Source organism: Sorex fumeus, unplaced genomic scaffold (assembly GCF_029834395.1).
Source record: "Sorex fumeus unplaced genomic scaffold, SorFum_2.1 ptg000151l, whole genome shotgun sequence".
Lineage (NCBI taxonomy): Eukaryota > Metazoa > Chordata > Mammalia > Eulipotyphla > Soricidae > Sorex > Sorex fumeus.
This window is the reverse complement of record NW_026606208.1, coordinates 478,934-505,377: the sequence shown is the minus strand read 5'-3', so window position 1 is coordinate 505,377 and position 26,444 is coordinate 478,934. Positions and strand designations below refer to the sequence as shown.

The 26,444-nt window shown below is 51.6% G+C and overlaps 1 protein-coding gene across 2 annotated transcripts; it reads left to right on the top strand.

Moving 5' to 3' along the window:
- Positions 1 to 269: 269 nt before the first annotated feature.
- Positions 270 to 24,627, top strand: LMAN1 (lectin, mannose binding 1). Of its 2 annotated transcripts, none has more exons than XM_056106969.1 (13): positions 270 to 491; positions 3,928 to 4,082; positions 4,167 to 4,274; positions 5,308 to 5,369; positions 6,521 to 6,620; positions 8,636 to 8,759; positions 11,852 to 11,910; positions 12,147 to 12,279; positions 13,669 to 13,859; positions 13,972 to 14,042; positions 19,761 to 19,914; positions 21,111 to 21,232; positions 21,505 to 24,627. In XM_056106969.1, exons 1-13 carry the CDS (start codon positions 278 to 280, stop codon positions 21,539 to 21,541), a joined length of 1,530 nt encoding a protein of 509 aa, XP_055962944.1. In that variant the 5' UTR covers positions 270 to 277; the 3' UTR covers positions 21,542 to 24,627. The 2 variants fall into 2 exon arrangements, with proteins under 2 accessions (XP_055962944.1, XP_055962943.1); XM_056106968.1 differs by having other exon boundaries at positions 13,666 to 13,859.
- Positions 24,628 to 26,444: the final 1,817 nt, after the last annotated feature.

Here is a 26,444-nt window from a genome sequence, read left to right as displayed (position 1 = left end):
GGGAGTCCTCGCTTCCGCGCCGCCCAGCCTCCGCCACGTGGAAGGGGCGACTTGAGCGAGCACAGTCCATTGGCCGCGCCGCCTCCAGACCACGCCCCCTTCGCGCGCCGCCCCGCCCACAGGCGCCACGGCCGCTCGGCGGGCTCCGGGCGCGCCGAGGGTGGGCGGGGTTCACCCTTGCCCTCCTCCGGCTCGGCCAATCGGCGAGCGCCCTGTTGGCCGTCCGCCGCTCCGCGCCCCGCCCTCTCCCGCCGGCCTCCGCGGCCCAGAGTCCAAGATGGCGGGCTGCAGGCGGAGGCGTCCCGGGGCCGGCGCCCGGCCGCTGCTGTGCGCCCTGCTGCTGGCGCTCTGCCGCTCGGCTGGGGGCGACGGCGCGGGGAGCGACCCCGCGCCCGCGCCGCCGCATCGCCGCTTCGAGTACAAGTACAGCTTCAAGGGGCCGCACCTGGTGCAGAGCGACGGGACTGTGCCCTTCTGGGCCCACGCGGGGAGTAAGCCGGGGCCGGGGGTGGGGGGGGCGGGGGGCTGGCCGGGACCCCCGGGCCGCGCCGCACGCTGGGCCCTGCGCCCCCTCCCCTCTGCGCTGCCCCCGCCCGGCCTCGGCGATTGCTTCGTGGGGAGGGGAGGGTGTTTGGTTACTCCCTGCACTTGGGCGCGCTTCTGGGCATCGCGTTTCACCCGAACGCCACGTCTCCCGGGGAGTTGTGGGGGGGGGCGGCGGAAGAGAAAAGGAAACCCCCTCACTCGCACCCCCCTTCTGAGACACCCCCCTTTTTTGCGTCCCCCCCCTCTTCCCCGGCCCCGTTTGCTCGGGCGTTGCTTTTCTCCCACGCTAGCCGTGCTTGGGGGCTCGCTTTGCACCCCCTGCCCGCCTCCTCTCCCTCCCCACCTGCACCCCGGTCCCCTCGTCACCCCCCCCCCCCCGGGCCTCACGCAGGTGGCATATGCTGGTTTAGGAGGGAGGGAGGTCAGGGCTGGAGGACTTCGTGCCCACTTGGAGTTTGACAGTTCCTCCCCACCCCTACCCAGCCCGGTGTTGGGTAGGAGGGATGCGTCTTTCTAGCCTGGGGGCGGGGGTGGGCACGTTTTTGGAGAACCGCATCCCTGGAGCACCCCGTCCCCTCCCCGGGGTTAGAGGAGCCACCGGTGGCCCCAAGCTGCCTGCAAATCTCTGCCGGGGCCGAGAAGAAAGAAAGCCCCGCGGGGTGTTTCAGCGCCGTGACACTTTGTAGCGCTGCTGATGTATCTCCGCTGGAGGGGGCGGGCGGGGAGCGCTAGAGCCGACCTGGCCACGCGCGCTCGCGGGGTGAGCGCTGGGGCAGCGCCGAGAGTCGCAGGCGGGCGTGGGCCGGGCTGTCAGCTCCCTGGGGCTGTGCAGAGGTGCAGGCCAGCCGCCAGGCTGCGGAACAAAAAGGTTGCACGTCTAGGAAGTAATTGCGGAAGGGCCCGATCACTGGAATTAGTATATAATTAGAAGATACAAATTTGATTTGACTTAATGGCCAGCTCGTTAAAGTAAGTTGAAGTAGGGTGCAATTATTAGGTTGCTAGGGGGACGTGTTTCTGGGAGCATGCGCATGCATTTTTTTTGTTTGTTTTATTTTTTTAGATCATAGTAACATTGTCCCGTAATGTACCAAACTCACTGACTGGGACTGTTTGTTATTCTTTTTAGGAGGATGAATTAGCCTGGGGTGATAAATAATGTCTCTTTTGCGGTCTTAATGCTCCTCTCCATTTCTGCTTGCCCCTTTCTCTCCCTCCCCCCCCCAACCATATCAGTCCATTAGATAAGTTAATCAGCTCCTCCAGCTAGTTACCTTAAGTTTCTTGACTGCATCTATAACCAATTCAGTCTGCCTGCTGGAGAAACGTCACCTGAATCACAGTTGCTGGGCTACACTGAACTGGAAGTAAATCTCTTGCTTTTATTTCCCTGTAATTTTAGTCTCTTAGCCCCACTCATCTTTTTTTTTTTCTCTTTCTATTTTGCCCGGAGATCTATATATTTTTTATTTCAATTTTTTAAGTAGAGTAAGCAAAAGCTTAGTTTAAAGCAAGGCCCTTGCATTTGTCCCTGGATTATGAGCAAGTCTGAGGTGTTTCTTAACGCGAATGCCCTTTTGTACGGTCAGGATACATCCTTGGGTCCAGAAGGGCAACGGTGATAGCAGCAGCCTGGGATCCTTTATCGCCCTTCTCCACTCTTTCACCTTCATTCTCTGGTTCCAGGGCGGGCGTGCCTGGCGTCAGCCCCTTCATGGCTGATGCTTTCCTGGAAAGTTGCACAGCTCCTGGGCCCGAACCGTGGTTCAGGTGTTACTGGGCTTGCCTTGCAGGCAGCAGACCCCAGTTCAGTCTCCAGTCCTGCATGTGGTTCCCTGAGCACTGCCAGGAGTGACTCCTGGGCACAGAGTCAGGGGTCTGCGCTGAGCACCACTGGGTGTGGCCTATTCTCCCCTTCCCACTGCCCCTCCACCCCCCACCCCCAAACAAGAAAGTAATATTGCTGCTGTCCAAATCCTCGTCTTCTGATCCTTGTTTCCTCCCATCTGAGTGTTGAAGGTGCTGGTATTGAGGGATCTCAGCTTGTCTTCTGTGGATTTGTTCTTCCCGTTACAGAGAAAAGTTAGCTCCCAGCACTGATAGCGGCACAGGCTGGAACTGGCTGCTGGTAGTGGGAGAAACTGATGTTGGTTGGAACTTGCCTATACCTTGCAAAGGGACTTTCCTGCCACCGCGGGCATTGGGGGAAGGGAATCAGCTGGCCTGCGATCAGTCATCTCCTAAGCCCTGGGGGGCCCCTTATGCTGTCCCTTGGGGCAGTTACAGTCCCCCACCAAGAATCTGGGAGTGCTTGCTGGTGGGGAATTAGTGGACCCTCTCCCCTGAAAACTGTCTAGGTGCAAGAAATTTTGTGTATTAACTTCTGGGGTGTTCACGGATGCGACTGTAGAATCCGCGTTCTTTGTGGAAAGTTACATACACAGTTATTTGAGCTCAGTCCAGGACGAAGGCTCCCGATTCCTAGGGGAGGGCTCTCACACAGTTGGGGCTCTGATATTTGTGCACAGGGAAAATCCCTTGCCTTAGTAGTGTGCCCCTTTTTAGATATTGAATTGGTCGGATCTGGGTGATAATACAGTGGTTAGCGCTTGCCTTGCATGCTGCCTGACCCATTAGGCATTTTATTCCTGGCACCCCATATGGTTCTCCTAGCCTGCCAGACAGATGCCTGAGTGTAGAGCCGGGAATAAGTCCTGAACTCTGCCGGGTGTGACCCAAAATCCGGAGGGGGAAATTTTTGGGAAAGGAGTCAAAGAAGAGTCGGGTAATTTGCCTACAGTGAAAAATACCCTGCTGCTCCTACTTGGAAATTTTAGTGTGTGGTTGCACAATTCACTTTTCTCTCCTTTTTTTTTCTCCTGGAGGTGCTTGGGGGACCATATGGGATGCTGGGGATTGAACCCAGGTCGGCCACGTGCAAGGCAAACGCTCTACCTGCTGTACTATTGCTCCAGCCCCTCCTTTTTTTTTTTTTGCACAGTTGTTTTGCTCTTCTGGAGACAAATGATAGAAAGCCCTAAATTTTTTTTTTTCTTTTTGGGTCACACCCGGCGATGCACAGGGATTACTCCTGGTTCTGCACTCAGGAATTACCCCTGGCGGTGCTCAGGGGACCATATGGGATGCTGGGAATCGAACCCAGGCTGGCTGCGTGCAAGGCAAACACCCTACCCGCTGTGCTGTTGCTCCAGCCCGAAAGCCCTAAAATTTAAAGTTGGAGCTGCACATCCACTTTTCTTCTAATGAAATTGCTCAAATTAAAAGGGAATCTCTCCAGCAGTATGTAGCAGTTTGGGCAGCGCTTTGCTGAGTTTTACCTAATTCTCACTTCAAGCTTTTTTCCCCTGCTTTGCATTCTAGATGCCATTCCAAGTTCAGATCAGATTCGAATAGCACCGTCTTTAAAAAGCCAAAAGGGATCGGTGTGGACAAAGACAAAAGCAGCCTTTGAGAACTGGGAGGTGGAGGTGACGTTCCGAGTGACCGGAAGAGGTCGGATTGGCGCAGACGGCCTGGTAGGCGCTCTCCTTTAACTCCGGGACGCGTGCAGGGGTCCGCACGCGTGGACGGCGGCTCACCCTCCTTGTCCCGGCTTGCAGGCCCTTTGGTATACAGCAAACCAAGGCTTGGATGGGCCCGTCTTTGGCGCAGCGGACATGTGGAACGGCGTTGGCATCTTTTTCGACTCTTTTGACAATGATGGAAAGGTAAGTTTGTTTTCAGCCCTCCCGCCTCCTTCACCCTCTTGCCTGCTGAACAAAGTCTGAGTGGGAGAAACCCCCGTCTGGCATCAGCTCAGTAGCAGACAGCACCCCCCAGCTGCAGATCCGGGGCTCGTCGTGAGGGAGGTGGCCAGTCATACGTGTTCAGCTTTGGGTACAGGATTGGCCAGTGTGTGGCCATAGAGGCCGAGCTGGTGCCCTGATGCCTGAGGGCATGGAGGCGGCTCTCTTTCCATCCCCTTTCCGTACCTTGGGGTGGCGCCTCGTGATGTTGGCAGAGAAGTCCTGAGTGCAGGGTTTGCTTCCGTGAAAGCATGTGTGTGTGTGTGTGTGTGTGTGTGTGTGTGTGTGTGTGACTGCTGTGAGCCAGCCATCAGCCTTTTCCTTGTGTTACTCTCTGATGAGGCTCTCTGCCGATTTCTCCAAAAACACAGAGAATAAACGCACTTAACCACTGACTGTGTCATCCAGGCATAGTTTTTAATGCCTTTGGGTTGATGATCTGTGTTTCAGCATGTTTTCCCCGCTGAGGGTCAGAGGCCCTGTTGGCAGTTTCAAGGTGCGTTGTAGTGGCTTCCTAACTGCGAGGTCCTGGTTGTCTTGTGGGTACCAGGCTGCTGTGTCCTTGTGTATGGGTTGAGGCTGATTCTTCAGGGCGGGGTGTCAGGCTGAGAGATGCTCTCGAGGCTAGAGCACAGCAGCCCTTGGTCTGGACCCCAGTACCACAGGTTCCCCGGGCACCACCAAGTGTCACGCCACCTCCCTCCAAAACAGAAAACTGAGAAAAAGATGGTACACGTCCTCAGACTTTGTTGAGCTGCTACAAACGATGCTGTTTTGAATGATTTTCATCTTGCTAAGCTACCCCCACCCCAGTAATAGTAATCTCTTGTATTTGTTATTTAAAATTTTTGAGTCCTAGAATTTTAGAGTTGTAAGAGCTTTATAACACATGCAGAATGATCTAGAGATCTTTGATCAAAGCACTATAAAACACGTACGTTCTCTTTATTTTTAGAAAAATAATCCTGCTATAGTAATTATAGGCAACAATGGACAGTTCCATTATGATCATCAAAAGTAAGTGTGATTTTTGCATTCTGCCTGATTTTCAGCTTCTTCTCAGAAACCTTGTAAAACATTTCAAATCTGAATACTATCCAGGACGAGTGTTATTCTTGAGGCGTGTTTGGTAGCTTGTCCGATCTTATTTGAGTCTGGTTGTTTTACGGTGGGCCAACTCGGATTCCAGACATTAGAATCGTGTTGTTGAGGGGGCTGGTGGGATGGCTCGGAGGGAGAGTGCATGCCTGGCAGCGGGGAGGCCCCGAGTGTGATCCCCGGCCCTGCTGGTGCCGCATGTGCACTGTCCCTCTGCCCATCACCCCCAGGAACACCTGGGACCCCCCAGCACTGCCCTGTCGGGGCCTTCCTGCCAGGCTGAGCGTTTGCTGGGTACAGCCCCCATGGAAAGGTAATTAAAATGTGTGCTTTTATTTACCCTAAAACCACATCCTTTAAAACTTATTTAAAAAATTTTTGCAGTTATGCCAGTAGTTTTTTGAGGGTTTTTTGGTTTTCAGATTTGGGTTTTTGTTTTTTCTTTTTTGTTTTTTTTTTTTTTGGCTGTTGTTTTTTTAACCTTCATCATAAAGGTGATAGTGGTCTTTCCCAGAGTTCAGAGCCTTGACCGGACTTGTGGTAAATGATTTATGCCCCTGGTGTGGCTTTATGTGAAGAGCCTTGTGGACAGTCATGCTGACGTGGCTGTATCGGTCAATTGCCACTGTGCGCCCGTTAGGTGCCTGCCTTTTCGATTCTTGTGCCTGTTGCGGGAGGAATCATTCACCCCACATCCTGTAAGGGAAGAATGGCCTGTTCCCCATTCTGGGTCGTTGTTTCTGGCCTGTATTGCTGTGGGACCCTCGGGAAATAGAGTTGCCTCTGCCTCTGCTTTGGGACTCACTTCTGGGTTTAGGGTAAGACTAGGAATCTGCCTCTTTTTTTTTTTTAAACTCCATGTGATTCCTCTTCTGCTGTAAGGACTGCCCCCAGCATCAGCCCATGACCTGTGGTGCCCCGGGCAAGTCCCAGGAAGATCACGTGTGTGCACTGTGGGCTGCGTCAGTGACGTTCAAACATCTCTAGACTTTCTCTCGTCCAGTGCTGTTCTGCCTCCCAGCCCGACATTTAAACACTTCCTGCCTGTCTCCCTCTCCCTCCTGCTGCAGTGACGGTGCTAGTCAGGCCCTCGCAAGTTGCCAGAGGGACTTTCGAAACAAACCCTATCCTGTGCGGGCCAAGATCACATATTACCAGAAAACGCTGACGGTAAGGATTCGGGGGGCATCCGGGGTGGAGGTGGCCCGTGTGTGGGGGGGGGGGGCCACGTGCCGCCTGCTTCCTGAACAAGGACCACCGTGACTCCCCGCTTGTGTCACAGGGCATGAGAGCCTCCCGCGGGTTTGTTCGTGGGCATCAGTACCCAAGTGCTGTGCTGGGCCACAAACGGGATCAAAGCTGGCGGTTTCCCCCGGGAGCGCATCGGTTGCTGGAAACAGTGCTGGCACTTGGGAAACACGGCAGCCCAGAGCCGGGGAAGGAATCTGGGGGCTCCGATCCCAGAGCACTGCCTGGGCTAGGACTAGCCTCTGACGTTGTCAGAGGAGAGGTTGAAGGGGATGGAGGCCCCTGTTCTATTTCCTAATCCCGTGCCCGCTTAGGGGCGCAGAAATGAGCGACCTTGGTGAGCCTTCCCCCAGGCTTGTGGTGTGGCCCGGTGGGAGCCCCTTGAGGAGAGACGAGGGGGGCAGGAGTCTGCTGGGGGCTGGGGGCGTGTGTTTGTCCCAGGCGCGCCCGGCCTCTCTGTGCCAAGGTCTTTATAGACCTTGCGGAGAATCATCTGAGACGCACTTTGTGGTGGGCTTTGCACGCCCTCAGTGCCCCGCATTCTGCCTCCCTGGTGGGACTCCTGTTACTGTGGCTGTTGGTCCACTAACACGGAGGCCCCGAGCACGGTGTTTACTGCACTCTCGCAGAGTGAGAGTTGTCAGCTCAGGGCTGGAGAGACAGTACAGGGGTGGAGACACTTGCCTTCTGCACGGCTGACTTCTGTTCCATCCCCAGCATCCGCAGATGGTCCCCTGAGCTTGGCCAGGAGTGATGATCCCTGGGCACAGTGCCAAGAGTAAGCCCTGAGCACCGCTGGGTGTGAATATCACTGCGGGCCCAAACCTCACCATCCAGTGGCCTCTGGAGATGGTGGCCACCAAGCTGCCAGGGGGAGCAAGCAAAGGCACGAAACTTATTCCCACCTGGGGTGGCCCAGCGCCAGTAACCTACTGTGGGGACCAGATGCATTTCTGCCAAAAGACGCTGGGTTCCGAGATTTGTTTCTGAGTCTCTGGGATCATGGCCATTATGCAGCTTGATCAGGAGCCAGAGAGGCAGTTCGTGGGCAGCGACTCGGAGTCTCGTTGGGGCGGGGAGGAAAGGGCCAGCTCCACCCCCATCCTGTGAGGCCCTGCGTGGTGTCACTGTGGGCCCAAACCTGACTGTCCAAGGGCCTCTGGAAGATGGCGGCCATCGAGCCGCCAAGGGGGGAGCAGGCAGAGGGACACACCCTTTCCCCCTTAGGGTGGTCTGGCACCAGTAGCCCATTGTGGGGATCAGACGCAGAGATACCAAAAGCTGCTGGGTTCCGAGACTTGTCTCTGAGTCTCTGAGATCATGGCCTTTAAGCAGTTTGATCAGGAACCAGAGAGGCCTTGTCTCCAATTACATAGCTGAGCTGGAGGTGGTTTGTGGGTGTGTCTCACACATACCTAATTTTTGGCGGTTTACTTTCTTGGTAAACTTTGCCCCAAGTTTTTGGATTCTGACCTACGGCACAGCAGCAAGTTTGGGGTATTTGGAAGTCTGAAGGCACCATCAGGCTGCTGATGTACTCGCCTCACAGACACAGATTGACTTGCTGGTGGCACCATACCCCCTGCTGGCCTTGGCTTTGCGCTGGGACTTCAGATCAGACCTGATCCTTCCTCCAGAGGAAGTAGTTGGGACCCCTGCGTCTTGTTAGAGAAGCTGAACTGAATTCGATTTCAGACCAATTTCCAAAGAAGGGGAACAGGTTTTCCCCCATAAGCTCTCCGCACATCATAGGGCCAAAACCGTGTTCTTAAGTGAAGTTCCGTGTGAAACGATGCGAGAGCCCGAACCCTTGCAGGCAGCCCTGGGGCACGTGATTGCCTTTGGGCGAATCAACTCCCGTGGGCTCGGACTTGGTGGGTCCGAAAGTGACTTCACAGCATCTGTGGTAGAAACCGCGGCTACCGTGTGTCCTGCAGGTGATGATCAACAACGGCTTCACGCCAGACAGGAACGATTATGAATTTTGTGCCAAGGTGGAAAATATGGTCGTCCCGGCACAAGGGCACTTTGGAATATCTGCTGCCACAGGGGGTCTTGCAGGTAAGGCCTTCCTCCCTCCCGCCCCCGGGGTCGGCTTGCTGTGGGGACCTTTCTGATTCCCCGTGAGCTTCCTGAGTTTGCACGCAGGGCCGCGGGGGGTCCCCAGATGACAGGCTGCACATACCCATTTCCATGGCGGTGTTGGGCCGCTGTGTCACAGGGAAGCGGACAGACTTTAGGTCGGGCCAGGAAATGGCCCGAGTGCCCGGCAGCAAAGGAGCGGATAAAGAAATGGTGACCCACCTTCATAGCAGGGAAGGGTGGAGCCTGGCGCTTGGCTGCAACTCGGATGGAACTGGGGTAGTCTCTCTCCTACGTGGACTAGGACAGCGACAGAAGGGATTAGAGCAGAGACGGGGGCCTCCCTTGGCCGGGGGCCGTTGGGTGCTTCTGACGTCCTTTGCAGGCTGTGCTGAAGCACGCACCAGGCAGACGCCCAGATTTCACAGGTTGCGTGGTCCCCACTGCTGGCTGAAGTAGAACAGGGACCCAAGGATACCAAGGGGCAGAAGGGGTGCTCGGGGAGCAGGGTGGCAAGTGGGAGCCACGGTCTCATGAGCGCAGCCTCGGATGCAGTGATGGTGCAGCTGCTCAAGGGGACTCTCGTGTTTGAGGCCCCTGGGAGCCGCCAACTTGGGTCAATGAGTTGGTCACTTGAGGAAATACTCTGAGGGACTGGGGCTGGAGTGATAGTACAGCGAGTAGGGTGTTTGCCTTGCACACGGACCAACCCAGGTTCGATTCCCAGCATCCCATATGGTCCTCCAAAAATGGCCAGGAGTAATTCCTGAGTGCATGAACCAGGAGTAACCCCTGTGCATCGCTGGGTGTGACCCAAAAAAGCAAAAAAAAAAAAAAAAAATACTCTGAGGGACTGGATTTTCTTTTTTGTTGTTTTATAAATTTTACTTCACAATATTTGATTACGTTTAATATTCAAACACCAGTCCCACCACCATACCACCTTCCTACCACTGTATTTCAGATGTTTCCATCCCGAACCCCAAGCCCTGCCCCCAGGCAGAACCGAAATCACATATTTTGTATTGTTTGTTATAAAAAACCACTGAAAATGCTACAGAAAGTATCCTAAGTGGAAAGAGTGTGAAGATTGTTGTATTTCACTCAGGAGCCATTAAGCCTTTCTATTAGAGATCACTAACATGTTGTTAAAGGTTGAACCTTGTGTGCTTATATATATATCAATATAAAAAAAAGTTTCCCTGTGAGATTGGTTGGAGGGACTAAATTTTAAATAAGATACAATTAGTCTTTTTTTTCTAGCATACGGTGATAAATTTAGTCCATTTTAATGTCAGTTAATGGGTAGATTATATATTTTTAAATTATTTTTACATGTAATTATATATGTGTGTGTATATATATATATTTATATTTATATATATAAAATGAGAGGGGAAAGATTGAATTGACCTTGTCTCTCTTTTTTTTTTTTTAAATTGGCCCATTGAAGCATTTTCTGGAATTTGTTTTGTTTTGTTTTGTTTTGTGGCCATAGCAAGGCTTATTTAAAATTTAGTCCCTCCAACCAATCTCACAGGGAAACGTTTTTTTATATTGATATATATATAAGGTGCTCAGGGTTTACTCCTGACTCTGCTTAGTATGAGGTGTCAGGATCAAACCCAGCTCAGCCACGCACAAGGCAGGTACCCTCCCTGCTGTGCTTTGTCCCCTGGGTTTTCTAAAGGCAATTTGGCCGGTGGGGTCGGCCCAGCCAGGACCTGCTCTGTTGTCCTGGGTGCTTTGTCCTAGCTTGCCCTGTGTCAGTTCTGATCGGATCCCACCTCCACTAAGTTAGTTTTCTCCTGAGTCCTACTGGCCTTCCTTCAGTGCCCGGCAAAGTACATTGCTCTAGCTCTCTGGCTGTGCAAGCCAGGTGGGCATTTTATTTTTTGCTTTTTTTGGGTCACACCCGGCAATGCACAGGGGTTACTTCTGGCTCTGCACTCAGGAATTACTCCTGGTGGTACTCGGGGGACCATGTGGGATGCTGGGAATTGAACCAGGGTCAGCAGTCATGTGCAAGGCAAACACCCTCCCCACTGTCCTATTGTTCCAGCCCCGAGGTGGGCATTTTATTTCAGAGTCAAGATTGGAGCTATGACCCTATTTTCAGCTTAAGAAGCTCAAAATTGATTTTTTTTTCTTTTTTTTTACATCTACTCATATAAAAATCTTTAGTATCTGCTGTGTGAGAGAAGCAGATAGAGCTGGATCTGCTCTATCTAAAAACATGTAGTGGGTCACTTTGGGTGTGGAGGTTCTGTCAGTGGTGGCAGGACAGCGTGGATAAGTCAAGACCTTCACAGTAGGGTAGAGAGGGGACAGACGTATACATAGCACAAAAGACAAAGGGCCAGAGAGGTGGCTCAGTGGTTAGGTGCATCTTTGTGTGTGAGAGGCCCAGGGTACCATCACGGCAAGAAAGAAGGAAGGAAAGAAAGGCAGAGAATGCTGAGTGCTGAAGAAAGGAACACAGATGGAAGACTGCATGAAACACAATATTTCCCTTTGATTGCAGGTCTATTCTGTGAAGGAGATTTATAGGTGGTCTGGGAGCATCTTGCTGGTGAGATTAGGGGTTTAGGCTTGTTTTGAACCCCTAGTTGTCTGCTCTTTGCTTAATCAGATGTTTCTTTTTTTTTTTTATTTTATTTTATTTTATTTATTTTCTTTTTTATATTTTTTCTTTTTTATTAGTGAAACACCATGAGGTACAGTTGTAGATTTACAAATTTTTGTGCTTGGATCTCGGTCATACCACGATCAAATACCCATCCCTCCACCAGTACCCATTTTCCACCACCAGGATAATATCCCTCCCCCCCCCATCCTCCCATCCCCCCCTCCCCCCCCCTTACAGCACATGAGCGCAGCTGAGTGTTCTAATTGAGGATTTTCAAGTGAAGCTAAGCTGATATTTGATATCAATCCACGGCTTTTTTGTTTCCTCAAAATCCAAAGCGCATCATCATTATCAGCAAACTCGAGCCTCTCTTGGTTGTTTCCCTGAGCGGTGGGGAGCTCTGATTCATGACCCCCAAACCTCTTGTTGTTTGCCTTTTCAGATGACCACGATGTCCTTTCTTTCCTGACTTTCCAACTGACGGAGCCTGGGAAAGAGCTGGTAAGGGTGCACCCTGGGAGGGATGCTGAGAGCGAGTGGTTTCCCTGGGCGGTGGCACTCAGAAGGCTCCTCGTGGCCTCCAGGCCTGGCCTGGCTCTTGCTGCCAAGCGTGGCATCCGGCGGGCACTGCATCTGGGCTGGGCTAGGCTCACGTGATCCACCGACAAAGAGGTCGAGGTCAGTGTTCTTTCTTCCCTGTTTTTTTTTTTTTAACGGTCTTATCAACTCCAAAAAAGCCTACGCCAGATAAAGAAATTTCGGAGAAAGAGAAGGAAAAGTACCAGGAGGAATTTGAGCACTTCCAGCAGGAGTTGGATAAAAAGAAGGAGGAGTTCCAGAAGGACCACCCGGACCTGCAGGGGCAGCCCGGTGAGTCGCCCAGTGCCTGGCCCAGAGCCCCGGACTCTCCGTCTGTGGCAGTCTGCTCACTGCAGGGGCCTGCGTCCTCCGCCAGGGAGCAGTTCATGCTGTGAGAACAGGGCGGCCTGTGGCCTGGTGGCACTGCAGGGCAGGCCCTGGGGGGGGGGAGGGGCAGGCTTCCCTTGGCTCACGGTGATCTGACAACCGATGTAGTCGGAGTAGTCGGATGCGTGGAGAGAGGTGTCCGAGCCCTGCTCCCACCTTAAAGTGGTGCATGGTGCCACTCAGTGCCCAGGGCGTACGTGATGCCGCCCAAAGCTCCAGTGATGCCCAGGCACGAGGCACAACGTATAGAACATGGGGCGCTCAACCCAGCCTGAGTCCCACCCTCACCACCGTGTGTGGCTCATCTTGGGAAATAAACAGGTGGGCAGGAGAGTGGGGAGAAATAATTCTCTCCCTCCTTTTCCCCTTAATTGTGGCATTCCAGAACTTTGTACTTTAAACTGTCACTGTATTCCCATTGTTCATCGATTTGCTCGAGCGGGCACAGTAACGTCTCCATTGTGAGACTTGTTACTATGCTTGGCATATCGAATACGTCACAGGGAGCTTGCCAGGCTTTGCCGTGCAGGGGAGATACTCTCGGTAGCTTGCCGGGCTCTCCGAGAGGGGGCGGAGGAATCGAACCTGAGTCGGCCGGTTCGGCTGCGTGCAAGGCAAACACTCTACCCACTGTGCTATCGCTCCAGCCCTTTAAACATTCAAACCTTTTTCTTTGTTTGTTTGTTTTGTTTTAGGGCCACACCTTGCAGTCCTCAGGGGTTACTCCTGGTGGTACTAAGGGGACCTTAATATAGGATGCCAGAGGACTGCAGCTGGGTCAGCCGTGCACAGGGCTAGCCCTCCCTCCCTTCTGTACTCTCCCCACAGCCTCTCAGTTCCTCTTCAAGTCAAACCCTGCCTCCCCTGCCCCCTCAGGACACCCACATCCCTGGTCTGTGCTAGAGGTCGGGTCTGCTAGTCCCGGAAGGAGAAGCCCACACAGAAAGGCACTGAGGTGACAGGAGCCAAACCTTTTCTAGCCACCAGAGATGGCAAAAGGCAGTAGTGAGTGATTTGGTCACTGTTAAGTCACCTGAGTGCTAACTGTGGGAGATGACCACTGTGAGGGTGACGTTCTGAGTCACGGTGGCACTTGGGTCACACGTGGTTGCTCAGAGTCGACGTCCTTGTAGATGATTGTAGAGATCTGATTTGGGGCACTCAGGAATGACGCTGGAGCTGCTCCGGGCCAGATACAGAACCAGGAACAGGCAGGAGGCAAGGCGAGCTCCTCACCCGTGTCCTCTGGTCCAGCCCTCCGGTCAGTGTCATTTGTCATTGTCACTTCAGCAGAGGAAATATACGAGTCCGTGGGAGACCGGGAGCTCAGGCAAGTCTTTGAAGGACAGAATCGGATTCACCTTGAGATCAAGCAGCTGAATCGGCAGCTGGACATGATTCTAGACGAACAGAGAAGATACGTCTCTTCCCTGACAGAGGAGATCTCCAAGAGAGGAACGGGACCCGCGGGGCAGCCTGGCCAGGTGCCGGGGCACGAAGGAAGAGGGGGACGGGGTGCCTCCTGAGGAGGAGAGGAGGAGGAGAGGAGAAGGGGAGCCTCCCTGAGTGGCTGCTTTTCTCGTGTTTGCCCTGCAGCTCTCTCAGCAGAACCTGGACACTATTGTCAACACTCAGCATGAGATTCTGAGACAAGTCAATGAAATTAAGTAAGTCTCTGAGGTAAAGTCTGGTGGGCCGGGAGGTAGCAGGTAGGAGCATGCGTGAGGCCCAGAGTTGGTTCCTGAGTGACACATGTGCTCCCCTCCTCCACATCGCTGGGTGTTGTGTGTGTGTCTGTGTCTGTGTGTGTTCGTGTGTCTGTGTGTGTTGACCACCCCCCCATGCTGCCCTAGCTGCTCTGCATCGCCAGGCCCCCAGCTCCATCCCACTGGGCTCAGTGCTGGGTGAGCATCCCCTGCAGTGGCTCTGGGAATCCCCGCTAGAGAAAGAACGTGGTGCCATCGAGGGTTATGTCATAGTCTCCTCACTGAACGCATGATGACTTACTTAGCTGGGCAAGCTTGTTAACATACAAATTACTCCGTTGTTGTAAGTTAGTAAATATTTTTTAAAAAATAACATTGTAGTGTCCTAAGAAAAAGCTGGTTCATACCAGTTACTTAACAACCAGAAGTGTTCTTGTAGTTCTAAAACTTGGAGGGAATGTGGGGTAACATGAGAATCTGAGAACTCAGGGAAATTATACAGTTACTAGGGGAGTAAACATACACAGCATGGCAGGGCAGCGGTGCACGCACGTGTGTGTGCGCACACACACACACACACATACACACCGGGGCGGGGGGAGCCAGATAAAGCTTTTGAAGGAAATACCCTCTATCACACTTTCATTCCATTGACTGGGACCAAGGAGTTATTATGTCCTTGGAGTACTGAATGATGAGTTTGCCAGAAGGGTTCACAGCTTTCAGTGCAGAGCGAAGAGGAGGCCAGAATGGCTCATTTTCATAAGCTGATACATGCCCCGGCCCACACAATCCATGGCTCCCAACAGTGTGACTCCTGAGTTCTCTGGAACTAGAAAATGAAACAGAATTAGATTAAAAGCGATTATACTTAACACCAAAGGATTAAAGCCACCTCATTTGTAACTGCGAATTTCTGTTTCTCTCAGTCTTGTTCTTCGGCATATTTATAATGAGCCTTGAGTTGTAAGCCCATAGTTGAAATATTTATCATGCTAAATGGATAGTTAATCTCGCTTCGAAATCGGATCACGGAGTGTGCTTTTGAAAGCTGTTAGATCTGATCTTAGACTTCACATGTGGCCAGAATAGCACATTTTCCCAACCCCCTCACCCGGCGTCACTGGGGAGGCACCTGGTTCTCAGCCCCGTCTTGATTTAGTAGATCGTTCACTTTGCGTAAAAAGTGACTTCGCGTTGTCCACCTGGTCGGGGGACTAGCTGGGAGGCAGAGCTCTTGTTCGGCTGGCTTGTGGCCCCGCGTTCCATCCCTGCCACCAAAAACCAGAAACAGATTTTCTCTGGCTTTTTTGTATGTTTGTGGTGAGGCAGGGTAGGAGGCGGGTGTTTTGGCCACAACTGGTTATACTCATGGCTCTGTGCTTAGAGATGGCTTCTGGTGGGACTCAGGGGCCATTTGGGGGGCCGGGGATCAAACCCAGATCTGCTGCATGCAAGGCAAGTGCCCTCCCCACTGTACTATCGCTCTGGCCCACTCCGGACATGCCCTTCGGAGGCTGCTGACCAGGCGTCATTAAGGAATACCGTGTTCTTGTTAGTTTGTCGCTGTCCTCTATCCAGTTGATTCAGGGGTATTTTTTTTTTTTTTTGCTGATGGGGGATACATGATTTCCGTAGCCCCAAGAGCGAGGCTAAGAATATATTCACTTGGAGAATTGCTCACTCGGCCTCATTCTCATTCTTCCCATCTTGCCAGAGCTTTCCCACTCACCCCCTCGTCGTGCCCAGTCTGGTTCATTCTGGCATGTTCTCCTGCACACACTGGTTACTCCGGCCCCTTCTTTCCTCTGTGAATGATGGTGGGTGTAGGTACATGTGTGTTCTCTGCGCGTTCATCTCTACAGCAGCGTTCAGGCATGCTGCCGGGTCAGCCGTGGGAGGGGCAGTTCCTGTAAACTCCTGGTCTCCCAGGAAGAATTGGACAGCCCGCTTCCAGAAAGCTCAGAGGAAAATTGGACTCCGGTTTCAGGGGGGAAAGTAAGGAAACACAGTCCTTGGAAGCGAAGGGTGGTTCGTGTCTCCGTGGATTTCCGTAGTGTTGGAGAAGCTTAGGAAGGTCTTAGCGGGAGCGTGTAGTTCAGTCTCGGGAGAAGGGCCCCACGTGAGCAAAGATTCCATTATCAGAAGTCAGAACTGCTTCTCACCACCTCCTTTCTGTGTAATTCCTATCAAAGTTTTGCCGATTTTTATTTCTGGTTTAGAACATTTAAAATCTGTAAGGAAGCGGGCCATGCTAACCTTCTCTGTATCGTTCCAATTTTAGTATATGGGCCGGCTGGAGCGATAGCCCAGCGGGTAGGGCATTTGCCTTGCACGTGGCTGACCTGGGCGACCCGGGTTCTATTTCTCCACCCCTCTCCGGGAGCCTGGCAAGCTACTGAGAGTATTTCACCCACATGGCAAAGCCTGGCAAGCTACCCATGATGTATTCAATATGCCAAACACAGTAACAACAAGTCTCACGAAGGAGACGTTACTGGGCCCGCTCGAGCAAATCGATGAACAGCGGGAGGACAGTGACAGTGACAGTGAAGGAAGCGGACACCTGTAGCAGGCCCCCACCCCTGCCCGCTGCTCGGTCAGCATTTCCGCAGTCCTAAGCGGCCGGCCAGTGCCTGCCTGACCTTCTTCCTCTGCTTCCGAGACTGTCTCTGCCTTTAGCCCTCCATAGTCTGGCTGCCTCCTCTCCCACTGGTAGCAGGACTTCCTTGCTGTTCTGTTATTGAAAACCGAATTAAACACGGGCTGGAGAGATGGTACAGTGGGCGGGGCACTTGCCTCGTACGCCGCTCCCCCTGGTTCAATCCCTGCTACACTTGCAGTTCCCCAAGCACCCTCGAGTGTGATCCCTAAGTACACAGGGCTAAGCCCCGAGCACTGCTGGGTGTAGCCCAATACCTCCCTGCCTCCAAATAAAACCAGGCTCAGTATGTCTACCTTGAATTGACCTGGTTTTCTTTTATTTATTTATTTTGTAGGAGTACTGCTATTTATTCAGCCACTGATTAGCTGATTGAATTGTGCATGAACTCCACCTTACTTTTTTTTTTTTCACTTTTTTTTATAGTTTTATTTATTGGATCACCGTGAGAGCAGTTACAAAGCTTTCGGGTCTAAGTCTCGGGCTAAGTCTCGGTCATACAATGAAACACCCGTACCTTCACCAGTGCCCATTCTCCACCACCAAAAACCCCAGTATACCCCCATCCCACACCCTCCCCCTACCTGTGGGGCAGATGATTTCCACATCTCTACTTCGATGACATTAAATATTTCGACACCAGACCCCACCATTATTATTTGAGATTTTACCCCAAGACTCAGATCTGCTGAAAAGGCAACAGTAGACAATATGTGTTCTGTTGCTGGTATGAATAACATACGATGTCACATGGCTGTAGTAGGGCCATGTGATTTTGAAATTCCAAAATTATAACACTTAAATCTGGAGGGATTTCTGCCAAAAGCCACTGGGTTTCGAGATTTGTTTCTGAGTCTCTGAGATCAAGGCCATTAAGCAGCTTAATCAGGAGCCAGAGGGGCTGTTCGTGGGCGATGACTTGGGGTCTCGTTGGGGTGGGGAGGACAGGCCCGGCTTCCCCCTCCTCCCCATCCCGTGAGGCCCAACAATTTTCGTCACTGCGGGCCCAAGCCTGACTGTCCAATGGCCTCTGGAGGATGACGGCCACTGAGCCACCAGGGGGAAGCAGGCGGAGGGACAACACCCTCTCCCCCCTGGGGTGGCTCGGCGACAGTAACCTACTGCGGGGTCCGGACGCATTTCTGCCAAAAGCTGCTGGGTTTCAAGATTTGTTTCTGAGTCTCTGGGATCATGGCCGTTAAGCAGCTTGATCAGGAGCCAGAGAGGCCGTTCGTGGGTGATGACTTGGGGTCTCGTTGGGGTGGGGAGGACAGGTCCGACTCCACCCCCATCCCATGAGACCCAAAATGTCTCGTCACTGTGGGCCCAGACCTGACTGTCCAATGGCCTCTGGAGGATGATGGCCGCTGAGCCGCCAAGGGGGAGCAGGCAGAGAGACAACACCCTTCCCCCCCTGGGGTGGCCCGGCGACAGTAACCTACTGCGGGGTCTGGACGCATTTCTGCCAAAAGCCGCTGGTTTCGAGATCTGGTTTTCTTTTAAAGCTTTTTTTTTCCTTTTTTAGTTGACACCCCCTGTGTCTGTTTGCACCGCCGTGATCCCCCTCACCCCACTGACCCACAATCGCTCCTCCTGTGCCCCAGAGTGAACCCGTCAGCCTCAGCCCTGGCCTTCCGGGGTGGGCACTGCCCTCTGCTCTCTCCCCAGCGGGCGGTGCCTGACCTTCCGCCTGGGCACCACTGCTTCCACTCTTGCCTCGCCACTCACTGTGACCCTTGACAGCCCAGGCCAATGCCCACAGAGCCGCGTGTCCTTCCGCACCCGAGTGTGGGTGCTGGGATGTTGGGGCAGCGCCCCCACCGCCAAGTCTCTGCATCGATGGAGCCCTGCGGCCTCTTGGTCGGTGTCCCTGCTAGTTCCTGCCTCGGAACAGGACCCTGCCCGCGTTTACTGTGTCAGCAGGCAGTTGAGTGACCTGCTCCCTGTCCACTCAGACGGTGATTACGGGCATTAGAGCAATACAGTGTAGGGCACTTGCCTTGCCACATGGTCCCCGTGCCCAGGAGTCAGCCCTGAGCACAGCTGGGTTTGGCCCCAACCCCCAAGGGAGGCATTTGCAGGGGTCCGGGAGCTTGCCTCAGGGCACTGCAGGTTGCTGGGGTAGTTCCAGGCTCTGACATCTGTCTCCTTGTTGGTATTTTAGGTAGATTCTAGCACATCCCGAATCTGCACTGAATAGCTTTCTTCTACACCGTGCCGTTAAATACGGCCCTGGTTGTCAACAGCAGCATAAACGGATTGCCTGAACCCAGAGAATTCAATTTCTGTAAAGGTGTTTTAGTGTCGCGGGGCCTGGGCACTTTGGTGGTGATGTCATACCCACTGTACTTTAGAACTAAAGCCGTAAATGCCATTGGAACCGTGTTCCTAGACTACAAAAATAAGTGGTTTAAAAAACAAATACCTGGACCAGAGAGAGTCAGAGAGCCAAGCATATGCTTTGTGTGCGGAAGACCCGGGCTGGATCCCAGGGGACCTCTCTGTTCTCCCCCCCTTCCACCCCAAGCACTTTGGGAGGTGACTCCAGAGTACAGAGCCAGGAGTAAACCTTGAGTGCCACCAGCTGTGCCCCAGAAACACCCTACCTGCATTAATCAGAAAGCATTTTGGATCATCCATGGATACTTTAATGTCATGATTGCTCATGTAATTCTGTAACTCAAATATCATGGAAAAACCTTTTTCAGTACTTAATAATATTCAGCATGACAAGGCATTTCTCTCTAGTCAGTTGTGAGAGAGAGACAGAGAGTGTGTGTGTGTGAGAGAGAGAGAAGGCATTTCTCTCTAGTCAGTTGTGAGAGAGAGAGAGAGTGTGTGTGTGTGTGTGTGCGCGCGCGCATGCGCGTGCATGTGTGTGTGTGTGTGTGTGTGTGTGTGTCGCTGTCCTGCCATTGCTCTGGAACTCTGCCGTCTGTCTCCTCGTGCTGTGTCGCCCTCTGAGCTGCGTCGGGCTGCACACGCCCAGCTCTGTCTAAAGAATGGTGCCATTGCAGGAATTCCATGAGCGAGACCGTCAGGTTGGTGAGCGGCATCCAGCACCCCGGGTCCGCGGGGGCCGTGTACGAGAGCACGCAGCACTTCAATGACATAAAGGAGCACCTCCACGTCGTGAAACGCGATATCGACCACCTGGTGCAGCGCTCGGCGGTGAGCCCTCCTCCCTGCCGCCCCGGGACGGAAGGGTCCTGTCCACCGGGAGCAGATGCCCCAAGCCCAGGCTCATGTTCGCAGCCACGGGACCCAAGTGTGCATGTCCACCGGGAAGATTTCTACAACCTCTGGAAAAGAAGTTTATATATATATATATATATATATTTTTTTTTTTTAATGACTTGCTATTCCAGTTGGTGACCTTATCATTATCCCAGACTTGGGAAATTCTAAGCTCTTCTCTATAAGTTTTATTTTTAAAAGTCAGTCTGGGGCTGGAACAGTAGTACACCGGGTCTGGCACTTGCTTGCAATTGGCAGACACAGGTTTTGGTCCCCAGCACTGCGTAGGGTTCCCCGAGCGCTGCCAGGAAGAAACCCAGAGTACCGCAGGGTGTGGCCCCCAAACCATAAACCAAACCAAAAGTAATTTAAAAAACCACTGCAGGGCCAGAGTGATTGTTAATAAATAGGGCGATTGCCTCCCCCATGGCCAACCCATATGATCCCCTGACCCACCAGGAGTGATACCTGGGCGCAGGGCCAGGAGTAAGCCCTGAGCATTGCTGGGTGTGACCCAAAAGTTAAAAAAAATAAATAAATAAAACCATTGTGCTGGGCCAGGGACATGGCTGGGAGGCCAAGCACAGGGGCAAGGTGAGTGCCCACACCCATGGAGGAGTGGGCGGAGCACCAGGGCCTCTGACTCTGGCTGTACTGGAGGAGAAGGGACGTAATTGTATCTCCCCCAAGCTAAAAGGTACTTTGCTTTACTCCCAGTAAAAACCTTTACTGGGAGAAAAGACAAAGAGTTGGCGCAGAGACCAGGATCACCTTCAATACCGCACTCAATCACGATGCCCGGGATCACATAATGATTAATCTGGTCCTGCAAGGGTGAAGAAATGCCTGCCCTTGGGGCCCTATCTGTGTCCTCCAAGGCCACTGATGGGCGACAGTCCAGGAGGTGGGAGATGAGGGTGGAGGGATAAATGGGAATATACCAGTGTTTGCACCGTCAGCCATTCCTGAGTCCGGTGAAGGTTTTGCTATTGGTTTTTTTGTTTTTTATTTATTTATTTATGTTTGCAGTCATGTCTTGAATCTGTATTGGACTAAGAGTAATAAGATATGTCTCTGAGTGTCACTGAATATGTATTTGGCTCTGATGCAAAGTCTGTTTTGCATTACAGCCGGCAAATGAAAGGCCCAAATGCCCGGAACTTCCACCATTTCCATCCTGTTTGTCGACGATGCACTTTGTCATTTTTGTAGTGGTACAGACGATGTTGTTCATTGGTTATATCATGTATAGGTAAGTGTCTCCTGAAACTTGGTCCAGCCTTTGTCAGCATGGGTTTACCTTGCAGTGCTCCGAGGGGTGGGAGCTGTCCACGTAGGACTCTGAGTACCTCTAAAGTTAGGTTTGCACAAAGCCGACTCCATGCAGAGCTGGGGAACAGTGTAGAGACAGTATTTTATACATCACAGAGCACATCCTGTTCATTTCAGACAATCCCATTGCTGGAATATGAGGACAACTTTCAGGGTTGTTTTTTCCCTCTCTCCCTCTCTCTCTTTCTGTAGGACTCAGCAAGAAGCAGCTGCCAAAAAATTCTTTTGACCACAATTTTCATATGTGTACCATGTATGTATGTACAAAATGTCTTGTGAGGGAATGGAAGTATCTAAATGGCTTCATAGTCTAAATTATTACATCTTGTATAAAATAACTGTTGAAACACTGATTTGCAGTAAGAATAAACCTTAAAGACAACCACATGTAAATTGTGTATAGTACATAAATGTATTTAAATGCAAGTGAATTTCCGGCCAGTAGAATTCAGCCATTGAAAAGAATATTGATAAAGAAAACAGTGCGGGCGGCCCTTGGCTGTCAACCGTCATCCAGCTCACAGGGGTGGGCGGTTTCTACTTAACAGGAGCGCACTCGCCGTCCCGGCCCCTGGAAGTATGATGTCTAGTCCAGAACCCCCATCAGATTGTCAAAGGTCAGGGTTTCCTGCTCTTGCCGACCAGCCGTCCAGTCCTGTCAGACCCCCTGAAACCTGAGACTGTTTTGCCCGGGAGCCGCAGGCTGTGGAGAATACTTCAGGTTCCTGGGTGCGTTTCCCCCACTCTGGTCATCAGTGAAGTGAGGGGAGGATGCTTTGAGCTACTCCTCGCCTGGGAAACGGTTCCAGCGTTCCTCTGAGAAAGGCTTCTCTGGGCGCTGTGCTGTCTGCCCTGTGTGGGTCGCCCAGCCTCAGGTGTCTTGGTTCCGGCGGGTGCGGTCAGGACCTGGGAAACTACTTTCGAGTGCATCCTTGCAAGGCTGTTTCTCCCGCCTGAGCATCACGCCAGTTCTCCTCAGAGCGTATGTTCCGAGAGGGCATTGCAGTCTTCCACGAGGCCCTTCTTCACTTCCTGTCTCCTCAGCCTGCGACTGCAGCCCTGTCAGCATCAAAGAGGCAGTAGTCAAAGCAGCATTAAAAATTCTTAAGGCAGAATTTGATAAATAAGGTCAGTACTTTGCATCTCTCTTAAAGCCCTAAGTAAGGAAGCTGTGAAGTGTGTGCTGGTCAGCTCGGCCTTGAGGCGTCCAGCTGAAGGACCAGCGACCGTCCTTGTGTAGGGGTGTCAGAAAGCCGGGCTCGGAGTGACATTCTGTAGTAAATACAGCTCTCTGCTTGTCTGCACCGTTGCTGTGGATTTCTTTATGCTGGCTACAAGATGCTCTTTCCGCTGACGTGGTCATCTTCCATTGCCCTAGAGTCCAGAATGATGTTTTTCTCCCAGAAACTGCTCTTCCGCGCCTTCCTACGATTTCTCTCAGTTGTCCTTTACGGATTGAGCTCACTGCAGCCCGTGCAGACTCTACCCACTCGCAGGATCTTTGGACACACACTGTCTTGCTTGTCCCCATAGACAATGCCTCACTCACCTCTGCCTTGCTGACAACATCATCACCACAGAATTTATTCTTTGCAGAGGGTGGGGGAGCCAGAGGGTGGGGGGAGGTCACCTATAGAGCAATGTGTGAACGCTTAGGAACGGCTCCTGCTGTAAGAGGCTGCAGATTCCCGGCGGTAGAGAAGGTCATGGTGGAACTGGTGGAGGGTAGCAGAGCTGTGCTGTGGGCGCGTGCAGGCTAACTCAGGGGCCTGATGCATGTGGAGGCCGCAGTTGGGAAGGCATGCACACGGAGCTCTCCCACTTCACTAGATCAGAAAAAAAAAAGTTTGCACAGGGTGGGGTTGAGCTTAGGCTTCCGAGTTCTGTTTCTTTTCCTCAAAATCATTGACTTGCCCTTCATTTTGAGAGAAAAAAAAATGTTCATTCTGTGGAAAAATCAGTCACTGCCAGAATTCTGCCATTTCTATACTCTTTCTATGAGTGAATTTGTTAACTTTCCTCACACCAGCAAGTATTCTACGGGTGCCTTGGATTCCAACAGAAACTGATTTTAAATTTTTAGTGTAACTCACCGTGTGTATGATGCCAACTTGTCAGAAAAATGTAATCACCTAATGGCTAATACCGTTCTTTAATGTACCTGTTTGTGTTTTAATTGTTTAAGTGTTTTAGGCAGTTTTAAAACTTCACTCTGAAGCCAAGCACCATGAACTATATGTGTTGCTGTGTATTGGAGAAATCGGTTTCTCGTGATCAAGGATTGTTAGACATTCAGGTTCCAGGGGGCAGATAAAAGAGCAGGGAGGATGTCTGCCGTGCACACAGCTTACCCGGGTTTGACCCCTGCATCCCATAGGGTGCCCCACGCACCATCAGGAGTGATCCCTAAGTGCAGAGCCAGGAGTGGGCCCTGGGTGGTCCCAAAACAAGAACAAAGAACACAGGTTCCAGGGCACCTTTGCAAACTGGCTGATCATAGCTCAGATGAGGAAGTGTTGGGGGGGGGGCTTCAGAATGCCTGCATCAGCAGGGCCCTGGGGGACTTGTGTTTGGAGAACTATCAAGATGAGGGAGTAAAGTAAATAAGTTGTTTTGTGTTGGCATCGAGCCAAACCGAGAGCGTAGTGAACTGCATCACTGTCAGGAGCAGACGCACCGACTGCCCCGCTCACAGTATGCTCCTCGGTCTTTGGACAAGACTAGCTTCCTCAGCAACTTCAGACAAACCCAGATCCTTTTCCTGTAGTTCCTGGAAATCCGGCTGATGACTTGAAACTGACAGACTCCGACTCATGGCCTGACTCTGACAACACCCATCTCCAGGTCTGCTTTCCTGAGGGGGATTCTTGTGACATTTTTATCTCAGACACTTGTACTTTTTGATAACTCGGGGAAAAGAAATTACTTGAACAAGGGATCGCCTGACACCCTGCATTGCAGAAATACAATCTTTATATGTAAAAAACACAAATACTAATTGTGACTATCCAGACGTGATGATCTTTTCCTGTCCGCGTGCTTGTTGCAAGCCGGTGGTAAACAAATGATTCTGTTGAAGATGCTTTTATTTATGAGAGCTAATGTAAAGTCACCACTTGCAACTTTTCAGATCTCTATGTTGCCTGTTTAATATAATTCTTTTTAAGTCTAAAAGTTTTCTAGCCATCGTTTATTTCGATTCGATAACATTTTTGTCAAGTATTGTTGGTTTTTTTTTTTCTGGTTGTTACTTGATGCTAGATGGAATTTTAAAAATGACATTGACCTATTCAAATAAAGAAATATTTTAGTAAATTTATTTGTTATTTTTCTCTATTCATCTCAGGTAGCTCTATATTTCCCAAATTGGTCTCGATTTGTATTTCATTCGGTGTACTGCGTGCTGGTGCCATGTACACCACACAGAAGCCTGAAAAGGGAAGAAGAAACAGTGACTGTCGAGATGTTTAGCCTTGCTGGTCAGGAAAAAAATGCAACCCAAACAGGCTGCATAGTTCAGCAGCTAGGGTATTTGCTTGGTATGCAGCCAACACGGGTTTGATCTCCAGCATCCCACATGGTTCCCGAAGTACTGCCAGGAGTAATTCCTGAGTGCAGAGCCAGGAGTAACCCCTGAACATCACTGGGTGTGACCCAAAAAGCCAAAAAAAAAATGTCGATTGAGTGCTTTTGCCTTTCATTACCAAATGGGATCCCATCGTCCTCTCCAGCAGCAATTTAAAAATCTCTTTCAAACGCATCATTTAACTGAACAATTCAGAGAGTCTGTGTCGTGAAGAAAGAATAGGACTTTGCAAGAATAGTAGAGATAAAGTATCAGGAGGTTTGCTCCACGGCTTGGAAGCCGGCCTCACATGCTGGGGGAAAAGGCAGCTCAGATAGAGAAGGGACCACCAAGTAAAGGGTGCTTGGAGGGCCTGCTCAGGGTGGGAGATGTGAGCTGAAAGAAGACTATAGATCAAACACGATGGCCACTCAATACCTCTATTGCAAACTGCGACACCCAAAAGGAGAGAGAGAGAACAAAAGGGAATGCCCTGCCACAAAGGCGGGGGGGGGGGGGGGGGAGATACTAGGATCATCGGTGGTGGAGAATGGGCACTGGTGGAAGTATGGGTACTCGAGCATTGTATGACTGAAATATAAGCACAAAAGTTTGTCAGTCTGAAACTACCTCACGGTGGTTCACTAATAAAACATTAAAAAAAAAAAAAAGAACAGGGCTTTGGTGTCAGATAAATCTGGAGTTTGACACTCAGCCTTCCCGCCCATGGAAGGGGTGATGGCTCTGAGAAAGACTCAATCTGAGGGGCTAGAGTGATAGTCCATAGTGATAGTGCAAGGTAGTGCAAGATGCCTTGCACACAGGTCATCCATGTTCTATCCCAATATAGCATGTCCTGGAGTATCCCTGAGGCACCTTCTGCTTGCTGCTTCACCATCCTAGGTGTGGCAAGCCTCTGGCTGACATCACTGGGCCTATTCCAGATGGAGGCAGAGCACCATCCTACCAGGTGGGTTCCAGCCGCCTCCAAACCCACCTCACCATATCAAGGACCCCACACCACAGCTCCTAGGTCAGGCAAAGACAGAGCAGTCTCCAGCTTAATCCCTCAGTATCTTCCAGGAGGGGGTGTTTACAAAGACTCGCCCCCAACACAAGATCACTAGAAAATCAATGGGGAAAATAGAGAAGCCCACCCAGCTCAATAGGGCTGGAGCGATAGCACAGCGGGTAGGGCGTTTGTCTTACAAGCGGCCAACATGGCCGACCCGAGTTCGATTCCTCCACCCCTCTCGGAGAGCCCGGCAAGCTACCGAGAGTATTCGATATGCCAAACACAATAACAACAAAGTCTCCAATGGAGACGTTACTGGGCCCGCTTGAGCAAATCGACGATCAACGGGAGGGCCTTTACCTTTACCTTTTTACCCAGCTCAATGAGCAAAAACAATAGCACTCAAGACATAACACCAGGAAATCCTCAAGATAGTGTCTTTAGCGACACTACGATGAGGATGTTCAATGAGTTCAAAGAAAGGATAGGACAGGTAGCAGCAAAGCACAAGAAAGTGAGAGTTGAAATGAAAACTATTACAAGTCAGAAGTG

Excerpts from the sequence above, each read along its gene's own strand:
- LMAN1 (XM_056106968.1), top strand. The coding sequence starts at position 278 with ATGGCGGGCTGCAGGCGGAGGCGTCCCGGGGCCGGCGCCCGGCCGCTG. Across the intron at positions 492-3,927 it reads CTTCTGGGCCCACGCGGGGA|ATGCCATTCCAAGTTCAGAT; the intron begins GTAAGCCGGGGC and ends TTTGCATTCTAG. Across the intron at positions 19,915-21,110 it reads ACCTGGTGCAGCGCTCGGCG|CCGGCAAATGAAAGGCCCAA; the intron begins GTGAGCCCTCCT and ends TTTGCATTACAG.